Source organism: Ornithorhynchus anatinus, chromosome 18, assembly GCF_004115215.2.
Source record: "Ornithorhynchus anatinus isolate Pmale09 chromosome 18, mOrnAna1.pri.v4, whole genome shotgun sequence".
Classification (NCBI taxonomy): Eukaryota; Metazoa; Chordata; class Mammalia; order Monotremata; family Ornithorhynchidae; genus Ornithorhynchus; species Ornithorhynchus anatinus.
The window spans coordinates 38151702-38168524 of record NC_041745.1 but is presented as its reverse complement, the minus strand read 5'-3'; the positions used below and the strand labels follow the sequence as shown (position 1 = coordinate 38168524).

Below are 16823 nucleotides of genomic sequence, written 5' to 3'. Positions count from 1 at the left end.
CATAGTCCCTGCCCCAAGTGGAGCGCAGTGTCAATCCCCGTTTTACAGATGAAGAAGCTGAGACCCAGTGAAGGGAAGTGACTTGTCAAGGTCATACAGCAGACAAGTGGTGGAGTGGGGATTAGAACCCATGACCTTCTGACTCCCAAGCCTGTGCTCTATGCACTACACCTTACTGCTTCATCATCAAATTTGCATGCCCACTGGGGAGAGAATACTGTACTACCAGGTGCTTGATAATTACCACAAAAGTGAAACACTGGGTTCCTGGGCTCCAGCTGTTTACCAGACAGTAGAGTAAGAACAAAGACACGGGTGACTATGAACTCATCGTGGGCAGGAAATGTGTCTGTTTTTGTACGGTACTCTCCCAAGCACTGAGTACAGTGTCTTGTTCACAGTGAGTGCTCAATAAATATGATTAAATGAATGAAACGATAAGAGGAAGCTGTTAAAGAGGCATGATCCAAATACACAAATAACCACTAAAGTAGCAAATACCACCTAAATTATAAATTAGAAAACACCTCTTGACAGTCTAAAATTATCCTTTAGGGCTGATTCCTTCCCTTAGACAAGTAATGAGGGATATCCTACAGGAATGGACTCCAGAGACCATGATAATTGCAGCACTATTAAGCTCTCGTTATGCGTCAAGCACTTGATTAAGTACTGTGGTGGATTCAAGATAAATGAATGGCATTTATGGAGCACTTACTATGTGCAACGCATTGTATTAAAGGCTCAGGAGAGAACAATACAACAGAATTAATAGGCACTTCCCAGCTCATAGCGACCTTACAGTTTAGAGTGGGAGAATAATCAGGTCGGGCATAGGACCCACCCCAATGTCTAAGTGGGAGGAAGAACATATTACAGATGAGGAAAGTGAGGCACAGGTAAATTAAGCGACTTGCCTGGGGACACACAGCCGCCAAGTGGCAGAATTGAGATTAGAACCCAGTCCTCTGACTCCTACACCTAGACTCTTTCCACTAGACCTCACCACTTCTCAAATCTGGAATGAGGATCTCCAGATTCTATCAGGAAAATAATTAGCAAGGATTTTCAAAATGAGTGCTATCTTCCAGGATGGGAGCAAAGTGAAAATGGGACCAACGGAAAAGGAGGAATGTCCTCAATGGTTAGACAGGCAAGCTTTCTCATTGTGTGTGGCTGTGAGCAGGTAAGAAAGGAATGATTTAACCTCACAAAGAACAGGCCCTGAGCTCTCTCCATTTCACAACTGTGATGACAGTTGAGCAGGATAGAATTGTGGAGGCTCTCCGGATAACTTTTGACTAGAAAGCCTGCCAAGAATCATTCAAATGGAGCTTCTGTCACCGGGCTGAAGAACAAAACGGCCTCCCAGGATAGTGGAAGGGAGTTCATGGGAGGGGCCCTTAGAGAAATTTCATTTGGGCAAGGTTCAGAAAAGTGATAACTTTCAGCTGTTGACCCACGTTCAAACCAAATTCTCACCCTCTTGGTTTTCTCATGCCTTTAAAATACATTTTCAAAAGACTACCATAAAACTGGGGAAAAGAGGTTACAATCTGGGTTAAAGAAGTCTAATTTTGATTGTTATGGTCCCTTGTCAATTATACTCAAAAACTAGGGCACAGTTATTTTATATTGCCAACAACCTTTCACACTTGCATGATTCTCTCGGCAGTATAATGAATGTAACTATTCATAGATTGCCCATCCTGCTCAGTAACTGTGGCGGACTCCATAAGCACATATCAAAAGACATTTGAACATTGCCTCATGTTTTCATGCATCAGTAAGGCCTTGTTCTAAATAGTCCCCAACCCTTAAACTAGTAGTTTCCTTTTAAAGGCATTTTGTTGCTAACTTTTGTATGTGAATATAACACCAAAATCACTTTGATCAGCACTATGACTTATTTATTTTTAATTACACAATAAAATTGCTTAACTTCCTCCATATTTTGGCAGCTTTCAACTATTTCAAGCAGCCATCATTTGGTGGAAAAAAAGGCCACTATTTTCTCCAAAGTAAAAACAGGTTTCCATGTGGGTGTTCCAGTATCTTTGTGGGTTTTCAGCTCGAGAATCCTTTGGCTTTAGGTTCTGCTATTTGACCTTTATGAGAATTTGAAATAGTTAATGTGTTTTAGAATTGTTTCCCAACATCTATGAGTTTTGCTTCCTCAAAGGATTTTCTTTAGTACATTACAAACTTTATGTGGTTTCTCATAAAGTTTATTTTGAAAACCATATTTTGGGTGTGAAATATTCACCCCTAGCACCTCTTTATACATGGGGCTCTTTAACTGTTTTCTTGTACTCTATGTGGAAGAATAATTAAGATCCAGGAGCTGGGGGTAAAATCTTTCCATTTTCAAAGTTCTTTTCAGTTGAAAGACATATTTGGAAATGAGAACTCTAGAAATGGATAAGGGATGATCAAAGCATACCTTGGAAAAACTGACCAAATCCTACCATCTACAATTCTACAATTTTCCTTCCCCTCTTTATTCAGCTGTGTCCTAATTCAGTCACTAACCTCTACAACTCTGAGATAGTTGAATTAGAATATACCCTTTAATCAGAGGTGAGCTATTTTTACATTTTTCACAGCATCACACCTAACCCAGGAGGCTACAATATCGGATGATATTGACAAGAACAGGAGAAAGCAAAATAAGCCCCAGCTCCTAAGTTTGATTTTAGTAGGTATGTAATAGAACATTTGGAACAGCTGTTTCAGAACATGAAAATGTAGGCACCTGGAAAGACTCTGACCTAATTGGGAGAGGATTTAGCCATTTGGGATTGCTGTTTATGGTCCATAGAGTTAGCACAGTATTTCCACACCTCAAGAAGATCTTTCAAGGGAGTGGCAGTTGGTAAACTGCATTACAATCCATGGAGAAAGGATGATTGTTCTCAAGTTAAAAAGAGTTGTTGGGGGCCTCTCACTAATCACTAAAAGCAAGGCTCAAACTAAAAATAGCAGCCCAAGCAATTGGACTCAAAGTAATTGCACTTAAGAGTCATGGCAGCTGAGGTCAATTTGTACCCTCCTACGTGTAGACTTCTTTCTCACTCTCCCCTTTCCTAGCTGCAGGGTGAGGGTAGAAAGTGCTGGAGAAAAAGGAAGCACAAGGTTTGGCTTTTCTTTCTGATTGGATCTGTCTCATTTTCTCTTGTCCAATGTCTTTGACTCTTTGTTTCAACTTCTATTTGCTGTTTTTGATGTAGGTTTTATCTCCCCTCCTTAATTTTTTCCAAGTTAAGTCTCTACCTGCCTTCTCTGTTTGGCATCTCCCCTACTCAGGTCTGTGGCGACTACAGAGTATGATAGCTACTGTGGGACCTGTGGGTAAGTGAACAGCTGTGTTTTTCAATCAGTTGTATATATTGAGCATTTACTGTGTAACCAGTAGTGTATTAAGTAGTGGGGGAGAGGACAGTATAACAGAGTTGGTAGTCATATTTCCTGCCCACAATGAGTTTACATGTGTATGTGTGTGAAACTCTAGGAATTACTAGGAGTCCTCATTGGTGGTAAGGGGCTGATGTAGGGGCTGGGTGAGGTGTGGAAATTTGGAGGATAAAGAGAGGGTGTTGGTGTTTTTTCTTATAAAAGAGCTTAGAGGGTTCTCCCCACCCCGTGAGAGAACTGTTCATTCTCTGATTTGGTCAATCATATTTGAGTGTTTACTGTGTGCAGAACACTGCCCACAGCCCTGGGGAGAGTATAATATAACAATGAACAAACAGTGTATTCTAGTGAATAGAGCATGGACCTTTGAGTCGGGAGGATCTGGGTTCTAATCCCAGCTCTGCCACGAGTCTGCTGGGTGACCTTGGGCAAATCACTTGACTTCCCCTGTGTGTCATTTCATCTGTAAAAGGGGGATTAAGACCGTGGGCCCCATGGACAAAAGGGACTGTGTCCAACCCCATTTAGTTGTATTCACTCCAGTGCTGAGTACACTGCCTGGCACACAGTAAGTGCTAACAAATTCCACAATTATTATTATCTCATGCCCAAAATAAGGTAAGGGGCATCATCTCTGGGGGTGGTGTCTTCTGTCTTTGGTACCCTTTTTGTATCCAGCACTTTTTTTTCTAAAAATAGTGCTGGAAGCACAAGGGAAAGAGGGTACAAGGTTGTACTACTAGAATAGTAATAAGGAAGCAGGAAGCATGGCTTATTGTCAAGAGCCCGGGCTTGGAAGTCAGAGGCCATGGGTTCAAATCCAGGCTCTGTTGCCTGTCAGCTGTGTGACTTTCGGCAAGTCATTTAACTTCTCTGTGCCTGTTACCTCATCTGTAAAATGGGGATGAAAACTGTCAGCTCTGTGTGGGACAACCTGAATACACTGTATCTACCCCAGTGCTTAGAGCAGTGCTTGACACGTAGTAAGCACTTAACAAATACCAACATTATTATTAATTATGATATTTAAGGGCTTGTTATGTGCTGCCAACCACTCTACTAAGAACTGGGATAGATACAAGATAATTGGGTCAGACACAGCCTTTCTCCCATATGGGGCTCACAGTCTTAAAAAGGAGGGAGCAGGATTTAATCCCCATTCTGCAGATGAAGAAATAATAATAACTGTTATTTGTTAAGCACTTACTATGTATGAGCCTCTGTACTAAGTGCGGGCTGCATACAAGCAAATCAGGTTGGACACAGTCCCTGTCCCACATGGGGGCTCACAGTCTAATCCCCAGTTAATAGATAAGATAACTGAGATACAGAGAAGTGAGATGACTTGCCCAATGTCACACAGTAGACAAGTGACAGAGCAGATATAAGAACCCCATGTCCTGCGGACTCCCAGGCCCGGGCTCTATCTGCTGTTCCATGCTGCTTCTCAGTGTGGCTGAGAGAAGTAATAGGAATATATTAGTAATAATATTATGTAGTATATTATATAGTAATATAATTAGTATGTTATATGGTATTTATATACTGAGCACCCACTGGATAGTATGCACTGTACTAAGCACTTAAGTGCAACAGAAGAAGAGAAATGTATCCTGCCCACAAGGAACAAACACTCTATTGGAAGCGGCAAATACAAAAATATTGCAAAATAGACTAATTAAAATAAATATTTAAATGTGTTCTAGAGGATGTGTGGACCAAAGACACAGATGCAGTGCAGAGTTGTTCCACGCCCTCCACCCAAGCACAGGCTGCTCCTTCCAGTCTTCTCAGCAGAAGAAATTCAGCCCACCAGTAAGTTATTATTATTATGGTATTTGTTAAGCTCTACTTTGTGCCAAGCACTGTTCTAAGCACTGAACAGGTTGGTTCAACATTTCTCATCTAGATCATTTGAACTAAACGGGAAAAAGGGAAGGTAATCCACGGTTTTTCTTTTTGACCATTTCCAAGTCTGAATTTGTTGTCACGTCGCGTGTAGATTTTTATGATGGAATATACACTTTGCTCCCATACTTCCGTGCTGCAAAAGTCATCTGATTTAGTCCAGCCTTGCTAAAGAAGGAATCTGTTCTGCGATTTGGAAACAGTACACACTGAACATGTTAATTAACTCATGTTACTGAAAGTGAATGTGTAAGAAGAAAGAAATGGACTGGGTCAGGGCACCAGAACTTATAGTTGTTTAGAAAAGAACAGGTGCTTAATTCTCTAAAGCCAAACTTCTAAACTTGAATTCTAACTTAAACTTCTTCCTCACAATCCTTGTCATACAGAGTTCAGCGATCTACCGCTCTTTCATACTGACTGCCAGTACTTTCTTGGGAAGGATTCGTGATTTTAATTACCACCCAGGCCTAAACCTAAAGTACAAAGTTAAACTTGCTTTCAGAAGCGTGGACACTTGCACAAAGCTTTTCGCTGGAGATCTGGAAGAGTTGTGTTTTCAGAAAGGCTCTTTTAAGTCAACAATCTTCTAAAGCAATATAACCCCATTGAAAGACTTCAATAACACAAGCAAACAGCATGTTTAAATAAAAAGAAAAAAAAAACAGCCACAACACGGTATGAGCTGTTCAGGGCCAACACTTAGGACCGGGTCGAAAGCTGATCCTGAAGATTTATTTATAAATATGCTATTTGTTTTCTAAAGGAAGAACGGTAGTACACAGATGAAACCACCTAGTGACAGTAAGAAAGGCTTTAGCTAGGGCCCAAACTGCTGGGCTGTGGATTTTCAGTAGCCCAGTCAGGTCAGGACAACACGGAAATGGTTTTTACAACACACATGCCTCACGCTCCCAGATGTAAAAAGCCAAGTCTTGTGTCAATAGAAGTTTTGTCTACTGGGTTTTGAAAGAGGAGGTGCTTGGATGGCGGGTGCTGGGTCTCATAGAAACTCCAGAAAACAAGAGAGAAAAAGACCAGATTGTATGGCTCTCTTTTTAAACATTTCCATTTTTTTTTAAAGCGGTCTCAAAGACCCTCTTCCCAGCCGCTCCCAGGGGAAACCTGTGAGGGCAAATAATCCTTTTAGTTCACAGTTGGGTTACGCCTCTGAATGCACAATATTGCTACTGCCCCACAGCCCATTTTTTTCATTGTGTTGATGTCCTCAATGGGGAAAAAGAAAAAAAAAATACCCATTGGCAACCTGGAATGTGTCAGCCTCAGGCTGGGCTTCCACTGGCCCAACCCTTCTGACTCAAGAGCTTGCTAAGGATGGGGAGATTTGATACTCTTTTTTTTTTTTTTTTTTTTTTGAGGTAACTCAGTACAGTAGGGCTGATTTTTGTTATGATTCTGGGCTCCCAAGTGGGCCTCCCAACTGGTCTGGAAGTTCTCCAATTTCAGCTTCTGCCTCTGAGGGTGACTTGTGCTCCATCATCATCATTAACAATATTTATTGAACTCCTGCTTTGTGGGGAATCTCAAATGGTTTACAACCTAGCGGGGGAAACAAGGTCCAAACACACGTACAACCTTAACGTTCTTCCCCTTCATGGGGGTTCCCAGCATTTCCATTTCCCCACCCTGCACCAGCTTCACCTTTCTTCCGTGACTCACCAGAGATTTAATCTGAACTGGCATAGGCCCTCGGCATAGACAAAGTACATGTCTCAAGTCTCAGTTTCCAAGGTGGAAACAGGACACAGATGTGACCGTGGACAATGTTTCGCTCTGCACTCGGAGTAAATCATTGATTTTGGGATTCATGAAGGGGAGATATGCCAGGGAACACTTAAATTGGATTTCTTTAAGTATGGAAGGGGCCTAGTTTGTTCTATAACCACCGCCCCCCCCCCCAGATCTCCCCACCGAAGAGTTTGGTTTATGCTTTGTCATGCAAATTGAGGGAGTTAGCATGTGGCATGTGTGGTCACTTACTGAGGGACTTTTCCCAGTTTGTAAGTTTCCTAGAAGCAGCGTGGCTTAGTGGAAAAGGCCCAGGTTTGGGAGTCACAGGTTATGGGTTCTAATCCCGGCTCTGGCACTTGTCAGGCGTGTGACTTTGGGCAAGTCGCTTAACTTCTCTGAGCCTCAGTGACCTCATCTGTAAAATGGGGATTAAGACTGGGAGCCCCACGTGGGACAACCTGATCACCTTCTATCCCCCCAGCACTTAGAACAATGCTTTTCACATAGTAAGTGCTTAACAAATGCCATTATTATTATTATTATTATTATTATTATTATTACCCTCGACCTCTTGCAAAGCTGCCTTAACTCTCTTAGGCCACTAGGGTAGTGTTTAGTAAGTCATTCCTTCAGTATGTATTAAAAAGTCTGTCTTGACAAAGAGGTTTTCCCTTGCTTGTTGGACCACCAGGGATATAAGTTGATTTCAGGCAAAAACCACAATTGCTTAGAACTATTTTGTGTCTGTAGGGCCAAGAGAATTCTGAGAACCTGGGTGGCTTAAATAATTGAAGAATTCCAAAAAGACAGTTCTAATTACTGCTCCATTCCTGGGATCAGGGATGGTCAGCCTCTTTACTTGCCTGATTCTTTATCCATAAATGAGGCCCAATTGCAACTATAATGTCCCTTGAAAATCAAGTATCCTGAGAGAGAGAAAATCCAGCTTCCAAGACTACCTAATTTACTACCAGGGAGGAGCTTACATCCTGGGAGAATTCGGTTGAAAGGTTCATATTTTAAAGTCAAGAATTTTCTGTGACAGTATTTTGACAATGAGCAAAATTACTACCCTATGTGGTTCACAGTTGGGCAACTGATGGCAAGAGTCACCAGCGGCCTTGACTTCAAAAGGCTACGGATAGTGTCTTAAACTCTCTGGTTGTGGCAGTTTTCACCTTCTCAGAGGGAGTGTGGAGATCAAGGGACTGGAGGAGAAGTAGGATACTTGTTCTTACAGAACTAGCTGTCTTGGAATTAGACTTCTAAGAAGCCAAAGACCTACTTTCTCTAGAAACATCAGGGAATAAGGAAATCATTATCTGTGAGGTGGGCAGAGGCTTCAGGCAAGGGAATAAATCCTGTAGTGAGTGTGCACTCGTGCAAATTTCTTTCCTCTCCATCTTTTTCTCTCACATCCTTTCCTCTTCTCCCCCTCCCTAAAGCTGTCTTGGAAGTCCACCTCTCTGTTGGCCTGCCCCAATTAATTCCCCACTTCACATGTCATGTAAATCCACCTTTCGTACCCGGCATTTCTTATACCCATTCTCAGCTCTTCAAGTATTTACATTTCTTCATTGGACATTCAAATGTTTTCTTTACTCTGTGAAACATTTTGGTCTGTATCCTCCATTAGAAGGTAAGCTCCTTGTGGGCATGGAATGTGTCTCATGCTTCTTTTGGACTTTCCAAGAATTAGTACAATACATCGCACCCTGTGGGCATTCAGTAACTATTACTACTATGTCTCCAGTGAAGTCCTTTTTATTTTGACCCAGCTGACCATAGAACAAGTGTGATGATATGTGTCAACTAACATGAACACACAGCAAGCACTCAATAAATACAGTTGAATGAATGAATCAACGGAGATTGTTCTATCTCAAAGACAAATAGTTTTGGAGCCATGGACCACTGTTCAATCCATTACTAGTATTTATTGAGCACCTGCTGTGTACAGAGGACTATAGTAGGCAGTTGATTCAATAGTATTTATTAAGCGCTTACTATGTGCAGAGCACTGTACTAAGCGCTTGGAATGTACAAATCGGTAACAGAGACAATAATAAAGTTAGTAGACTTTAGTTGGTTAGTAGTGGTTTCTTGCCTTTTTTCTAACCCATCCGAGAATCTTGACTTTATCATATTTTCCTGATTCATAGATTTAGGGTTTATCTGGCACCCCAGTCCTGCTTCCCACAATGTTGCTTCTCTCAGGATAGTGCCTGGAGTCCAGGCAAGTCAGCAACAGTGGGGGAGGAGGCATTGAAAAGTCATCAAATCATCCAGGCCACAACTGTAGAAGCAGAAAGAACATGGGCTTGGGAGTCCACTAATAATAATGATGGCACTTGTTAAGCACTTACTATGTGCAGAGCACTGTTCTAAGTGCTGGGGTAGATACAGGATAATCAGGTTGTCCCACGAGAGGCTCACAGTCTTAATCCCCATTTTACAGATGAGGTAACTGAGGCACAGAGAAGTTAAGTGTTTTGCCCACAGTCACACAGCTGACAAGTGGCAGAGCCAAGATTAGAACTCATGACCTCTGACTCCCAAGACAATGAAAGCATTCCCTTATCTAAATCAGAATAAGTGAAGAGTTTGTTAAATGACCCATCTTCTTGAATGTAATGTGAATTTACAGTGTAAGATTGCCGTCTTTAAGTAGAAATGAGATGCTTAAGCAGTGTATTGAATGACACTCATGGATTGAGAGAGAACAGTACTCTTCCCTCATCTAGTATTTTGGGAGTGTGAGCTAGGTGGAAGTCTCAATCATCCTGATTCACCCCTCGGGGATAGAGTAAGGTGGGTGGAAAAGCTGCAGAGGAGTTGTTGGACAAGCCCTTCTTGCCCGTCCCCCGGACAGGTTAGGCCTGGTCAAAGGCGGGATGGCTAGGGAAGGCTGGAGCAGGCAGTCACATGCCGGTAATTCAGTCCCTCATGCAGAGATAAGGTCTGTTCAGTCAGTCACATATTTATTGAGTGCTTACCGTGTACAGACCACTGTACTAAGTGCTTGGGAGAGTACACAAGTACAGTGCTTTGCACACCCTAAGTGCTTAATAAATATGACTGAATGAACGCATATAACAGATCCAATCCCTACCCACAACGAGCTTATAATCTAGAGGGGCAAACAGAAATGAATATAAATTACAGATATGTACCTCAGTCCTTTGGGGCTGGGAGGGGGACTGAATAAAGGGAGCAAGTTGGGGAGATTCAGAGGGAGTGGAGAAGAGACAAGAAGAGCTTAGGGCTTAGTCTGTTCTGGGCTCTCTCCAGATAGTTGAGTTTCTGCTCCAGAGGAGGATGTACAAAGGTAAAGGGCACTGGCTTCCTGAGAGTTCTATTTTCCCAGCATGAAAGATAAAGTTGGGCCCAATTTATTCCTGGCTTACGTGCTGGGCTTTTGTTAGAAAGTGGCCATTTATTTCAGGTGCTAAAATCCTAGAGGATGCTTGAATCTTGAGAGTCCCCACTCCAGGCAAGCCCTAAATTCTTCATCACGTGACCTTGAAGTAAATTTAATTTGAAAGGACAAAAATGTTCGGAGTCGCATAGTTTTTCCCCTGGAGCATGGATTGAGGAATCCGGAGAACAAAGTTCTAATTAGCTCTGCCACTCATCTGCTGTTGGACCTTAGGGTGGTTGCTGTGCCTCAGTTTCCTCATCTGTAAAATAGGATAAGATTGTTGCCTCGTCCTACCTTAAAGAATTCACACCCTATGTGGGATAAGAACTGTGACTGATCTGATCACTCTGCATCTAGCCCATTGCTTATTACAGTGTTTGGCACACATTAATTGCTTAACAAATGTAATTATTACTGGAGTTGGTTTTGAAAGTGTTCTTTTGTTAATTTCCAATTTTACAGCGATTCACGACGCATACAATGCAGTACATCCATTTTAGGGACCAGGAACCACCAAAATGTAGTTATGATGTATCTCTGAAAGTGTAAAGTATTATACTGCTTTAACGTTAAAGAGTAGTTAATGTAGTTAATGGTAATATAAGGCAGGATCACAAACAATATATTGGAATGAAGTCAATCTCTTAGGATTGAAAGTATGCTCACCTCAGCACAAGTTGTGCTGAGTAAGGCATGTGAAGGGAATGGGCGACAATATGCCAGCCATACCAGTGGGCAGTGTAAGTGGCAATCGCAAAACTGACGGCAAAAAGGACCAAAAGACATTTTAAAGATGAAGTGAACAAGGCCTTGGATGACGCTTTATCCTAGCTAAAAATTGGGACTCAGTGACCCCAGATAAGCCAATGTGGTACACTGCAGTCAAGAAAGGAGCTACTCTTCAAGCAGAAACTTTATAAGGAGGCTGAGAGTGAAAAAAGTGCCACTCTTTGCAAATACCAACCATGACAGTATTGGAGGTGATCTTTTTTTTTTTTTTTTGTGAACTCTGTGGTTGAGACCGAGGATCCCACATTGGTCTTCTCAGCCATCCACGCATTCCTCAGTGAATTTTACTATCAGTGGTGATTTCTGAGAATGCAAACCAGGGACTCACTATTTACCCTTTGGCCCCATCTAAGACTATATCCTGACAGCGGGTGTTGGATTCCCCTCAAACATCCTGCCGTTCTCTACTAATATCGAGCGCTTTTGGCAATTCACTGAACTTTTTTTTGAAAGTATTGCTTTTTGGAAGCAGTTCACACTGTGTTCAGATAAGATACATATCGTCAAGTAACATTCACTCCTGCACTATACAAGTCTCTCATCTTGACAAAATAAGCAACTGTTAATTTGCTTAACGTGATGGATTTAAAGGTTGAAGTATAATAAACTTATTTCCTAAAAAAAAGAATGTCACTTAAAAAGTTCAGATAGTCTAATTAGTAGACTAGATTCCACATTTGGATTAAATTGAGACTACCAGTTTCCCAAATAATGTAAAGGCAGGGATCATATATTTTGTATAACCTGTTTGACTCAGCAATACCTGGCACATTATGTGTGCTCAGAAAGAGGTAATTGATGATGATGATGACATTTGAGTAATTACAATACTGAATACCCCAGATTACTACCATATATAATTGTGCTCTAATCTGGCTGTACCTTTACTGTGCTGAGACCACTAGTATTATATAAAGGGGTATTAAACCATTTTAAGTGTAGATGGAAAATATAGAAGTCATTATCTACTCTATTCCAAGTGCAATCAATCAATGATATTGAGCACTTACTGAGCACTTGAGCACTTGGGAGAGTATAATACAATAGAGTTGATAGACCTGTTCCCTGCCCACAAGGAACTTAGTTTAGTAGGGGAAGCAGAAATCAGTTATGGTTATGTCTATAAGTGCTGAGGGTGAGGTAAATATCAAGTGCATAGGTAACGCAGAAAGGAGGAGTAAGGGAAAGCACGGCTTAGTTGGGAAAGGCCTCTTTGACAAGGTGTGATTTTTATTAAGGTTTTGAAGATGTGGAGAGTTGTGGTTTGTCACAATGATGGGGAAGGAGTTCCAAGCCAGAGGAAGGATGTATGCAAGCGGTCGGCGACAAGCTAGATGACTGATTTTGTGCTAAGTAATTACGGCAGAAAGTTGAGCAGCCTATCTTGGAGCTTTAGAGATACGTTTCAGAAACAATCGGCAATTCCTTGATGAAGTCAGTGTCTGGTATCATCTGTGTGACCATCAGTGGTATTTGAGCCTTCACTGTGTGCAGAATACTCTACTAAGTGCTCGGGAAAGTACAATGCTTGGCACCTAAGCGTTTAATAAGTACCATCATTATTATTATTATTATTATTACAATACTTAGGCTGCAAGACCCACAGGGAACAGGGCTTGTGTCCAACCCGATTTGCTTGGCCGTCTCAGCACTTAATACAGTACCTGGCACACAGCAGGCACTTAACAAGTACCACAGTCATTATTATTATTGTAATTAACATGTACACATCCTTTCCTCTACAGTTGTCCCTATCTGAAATTCATTTTAATGTCCATCTGCCCCAGTCTAAGCTCCTGGTAGGGATCATGTCTACTAAATCTACTATACTTTCCCAAGAATTTAGTGCTCTACAGACAGTATACGCACAAAAATACCACTGATTGATTGCTTAAAGGGCCCGCCTGAGGTCTCCAATTCTCACAGCAGTTCTGCCTTCCCCAGCGTCCCCATCTATAACTCTTTGGATTTCCCTTCCTACTTTTTTTCTCTCTCCTTCATTCCTCCCTCCCCTGCCTATGCAGGATGCTTAGACTATTGACCCGTCTCTCTTTTCCCACCTTGGCCTCACTCACAGATGGGCCCAAGTGCTAGGAAGTGGTGGGAATAGGGTTGGCTATCCTCTGGAGCTTCCCACTTTGTCACTGACTTCCAGCATGGAAGACCACTATGAGTGTGGATGCTGCAGACCCACTCACTGCCAATACTAGAACCAGACCTATGAAATTGAAGAATACAAGTCTTTTACAGAAAGATGAGAAACACACCTTTTTGTCTTGAAACAGTCTACAAGTGGTTCTCAAGCAGAAAGAAAGAAATTGATTTAATTACCAATCAATTTCTAAGGAAGTAGAAAAAAATGTGTTATCTGGAAATCTGAGCCTTTAACTGATAGCATACTTAGAAATGTGCAGTCAGACTAAGTGGCTTTCATTGAATAAGATGAAAAGGGTTAAAATTCCTGGAAGAAGGTTGGTTAGCTGGGAAAAAAAAATGCATCAGCTAGGATTCCAGTTTCATTCATAACCCATAGAGGGACAAGTAATATTATTCATTTTTCTTAAAATAGCAATTACAGCCCTGGAAAGAGTTATAGTTTCCAAAAACATGGCCATGGGAAGAAAAATGTAAGTATAGTAAAATGATCTCAATGTTGATCCACCAATCTAGTTCTAGGGGGTTATCAAAACTTTAATCAGTACTCTGGTGATAGATTTTAAAGGAACATATAGTTAGAAATGGTACCAAAAGTCTTTGGTTTATTTGTTTTTGCTCAGACTCTGTAGGAATGCTACAAGGCTTTGTAATGTAAAGTTGAACCAGGATGATTTGGCACTTATTGCTGTGAAGAATTTAGTGCGCTGGGCAGGCTCCTTTGAGGATCAGTTCTCATTCTAAAGTTTCCTTGTTCCGATTCAAAGCCCGATTCTCTGTCAGGGGTAGGAATGCTGGAACTCTGACTAGTTCACTGTAAAGTCCAGTAACTTCAGTTCTTACTCAGTGTTTTTCTCTAGGTATCCATAATCGATGGTATTGAATGAGGATTTAACTGTGTGCAGAGAACTGTACTAAGCCCTTGGAAGAGTACAATACAACAGAAGCGTAAATTGCATATAAGAGCAAGTTATAACCCAAACAAGGCCTCGAAGTCCTTAGAATTTGGAAGTCTCTCAGGTCCCCTCTGAAAACAATTCCTTGACACAGCCTCAGCGACTCAGTATTCACTCAGTGATTCATTGTCATATTTTTTGAGCACTTCTCTGTGCAGAGCACTGTACTAAGTGCTTGGAAAGAGCAATACAGCAGTAAAGAGAGACAATCCCCGGTCACAACGGACACATGTCTGGAGTCTTAGTACTTTATTGACCTTCCCCTCCCAGCAGTCTCTACTTCTTTCTTCTTTCTCACCCTAAAATTACTAATCTTTTTGGTTTATCCTCAGATGGAAATTCTTCTATCTCCAAGATCAGATCAAGTGTTTGGCTTTTTAGGACCTTCTCTAGTTCCCTTATGTCCTTCCTGATAGTACCCACCAAGTCATTGACTTTTTCAACTAACTCCACACCTAAATAATAATTGCGGTATTTGTTAAGCATCTGCTGTGTTCCATGCGCTGGGGAAGAGACACTGCATTCATTCAATAGTATTTATTGAGCGCTTACTATGTGCAGAGCACTGTACTAAGTGCTTGGAATGTACAAATTGGTAACAGATAGAGACAGTCCCTGCCCTTTGATGGGTTTACAGTCTAATCATATACTATAAGCTCTGTGCCCCCAACAGGACTCAGTCTGAGAGAGAACAAGTACTTAAAATCCCCATTATATGAGGTGAGGAAACTGAGACACAGAGAAGCCAAGAGACTTGCCCCAAGTCATACAGCAAGCAAATGGCCTACCTGGGATTAAAATCCAGGTCCTTTGACTTCCAGACCCATTACTCTTTTCACTAGGCCACACTGCTTCTGGGAATAGTCTGTGAGACCCAGAGTTTTTCCAGGATCATGGCTGATAATAATAATTATGGTATTTATTATTGATAGTGTAGTGCCCATCATCGTGAGTTATAGTATGCATTCTTTCTCTGTGGATCAATCAGTGGTATTTATTGAGTGCTTACTATGTACAGAGCACTGTACTGAGCGCTTGGGAGAGTACAATACAGGAAAGATAGCAGACACACTGCCTGCCCTCATAGATCACTTTTCACTTTTTTGCCCACTCAACCGTTTGGGTGAGAGATCTTCCCACCATTAACCCCGACAGCTGAAATCCACCCTCCCATGACTAGTCATGCCCCACCCTCAGGAGAGAGATCCCCAGGGACGCCATTTAATCCACTTCCATTTTCCTCAGCCTGTGAAACACAGGACTCCCCACCCCCTGCATGACCCCAGAATGAGTAAGTGTTACCCTGATAATCAGGTAAAGCCAACAGTCAATCCAACTCTAAGTAAATTTCTAAGTACTAGACGACCCATCGGTGTCTCCCAGTAAAAGAACCCTCAGGACCAGCTTGTCCTTTCAGTTAATGCCTCTACATTTTAAAGCCATTTAATACTGATGGAATTTATTATGAACCTGTCCTCATGGGGCTCACAGTCTAGAAAGGGCAGGGGAACAGGCATTTCACCCCCATTTTACCGCTGCGGAGACTGAGGAAACAAAGTTAAGCGACTTACCTAAAGTTACACAGCAGGCAAGTGGCAAAGCCAGGACCAGAACTTGAGTCTCCTAATCCTCCTAGGATTTATCACGAAGCAGACAGCAGGTCACTCCAATCTGTCAATTTGGAAGTCTTTCTGAGTCTGTGCACCTGAGTCACTTTATAGAAGTTTACCTGAGCTAGCTTATGGATTGTTCCAGAGTGCAATAGCTTTCTTATTTTCTAAATGTGAATGCAATTGGAGTCCTGTCTAGCTAGATCAACGCTCCTCTGTGGAATTCTCACAATGCTTCCACGCTAAAGCCACAGAGCATGTCCTTGATACTATTGACAGGTGGAGATCCCCTTCAGTAGCTATGAATTCCCCATTCAATTAAAGGGGGCGCGCTTATTGCTATTTGGTGAATTTGTATGCTCAACAGCTCTGGTCAGATCTATATTAACTTATAGATTTCCTTGTAAAGTGTCAAAATTGAGTCCTTAAGTAATGAATGCTGCTGGGTTTTGATGGAAATATTTAAAGGCCGAGAACAGCCTCAAGATCAACAGCTCACACAGTTTAGCCAGTCAGTGCCTGAATTATCATGCAATGGAAATACCTTTCAGGGCATAGGGCCCCAAGTGCATCTGTAAATACTTGGCTAGGTTAAAAAAAAAAAAAAAAAGAGTGAAATGGGTTTTGTCTTCGAACAGATTGTATTGAAGATCTTGAATCGTATCACTGAAAGGGACCTCGGAGGGTCATTTGGATCAGTTCCCTGCCTCCAGGAAGCGAAATGTTAAAACTCATTTCATTTTGATAGTCCAGAAGTTTTTCTTCATGAAGAACACACACACTTCTTACTGCAACTTAGTAGTGGTAATAATAAGAGTA

General features: G+C 41.7%; 1 protein-coding gene across 2 annotated transcripts in view; it reads left to right on the top strand.

Moving 5' to 3' along the window:
• Positions 1–3053: 3053 nt before the first annotated feature.
• SLIT2 (slit guidance ligand 2) overlaps positions 3054–16823 on the top strand; it is a 310193-nt gene continuing 296423 nt past the window's right edge. The window contains exons 1-3 of one of the 2 annotated variants that reach the window (XM_039914653.1): positions 3054–3135; positions 3307–3351; positions 5121–5229. In XM_039914653.1, the coding sequence (XP_039770587.1) occupies positions 3327–3351; positions 5121–5229 (134 nt within the window). In that variant the 5' untranslated portion in view covers positions 3054–3135; positions 3307–3326. Of the gene's footprint in view, positions 3136–3210; positions 3352–5120; positions 5230–16823 lie in introns of those variants that run through there. The other variant, XM_039914654.1, reaches the window with a different exon arrangement.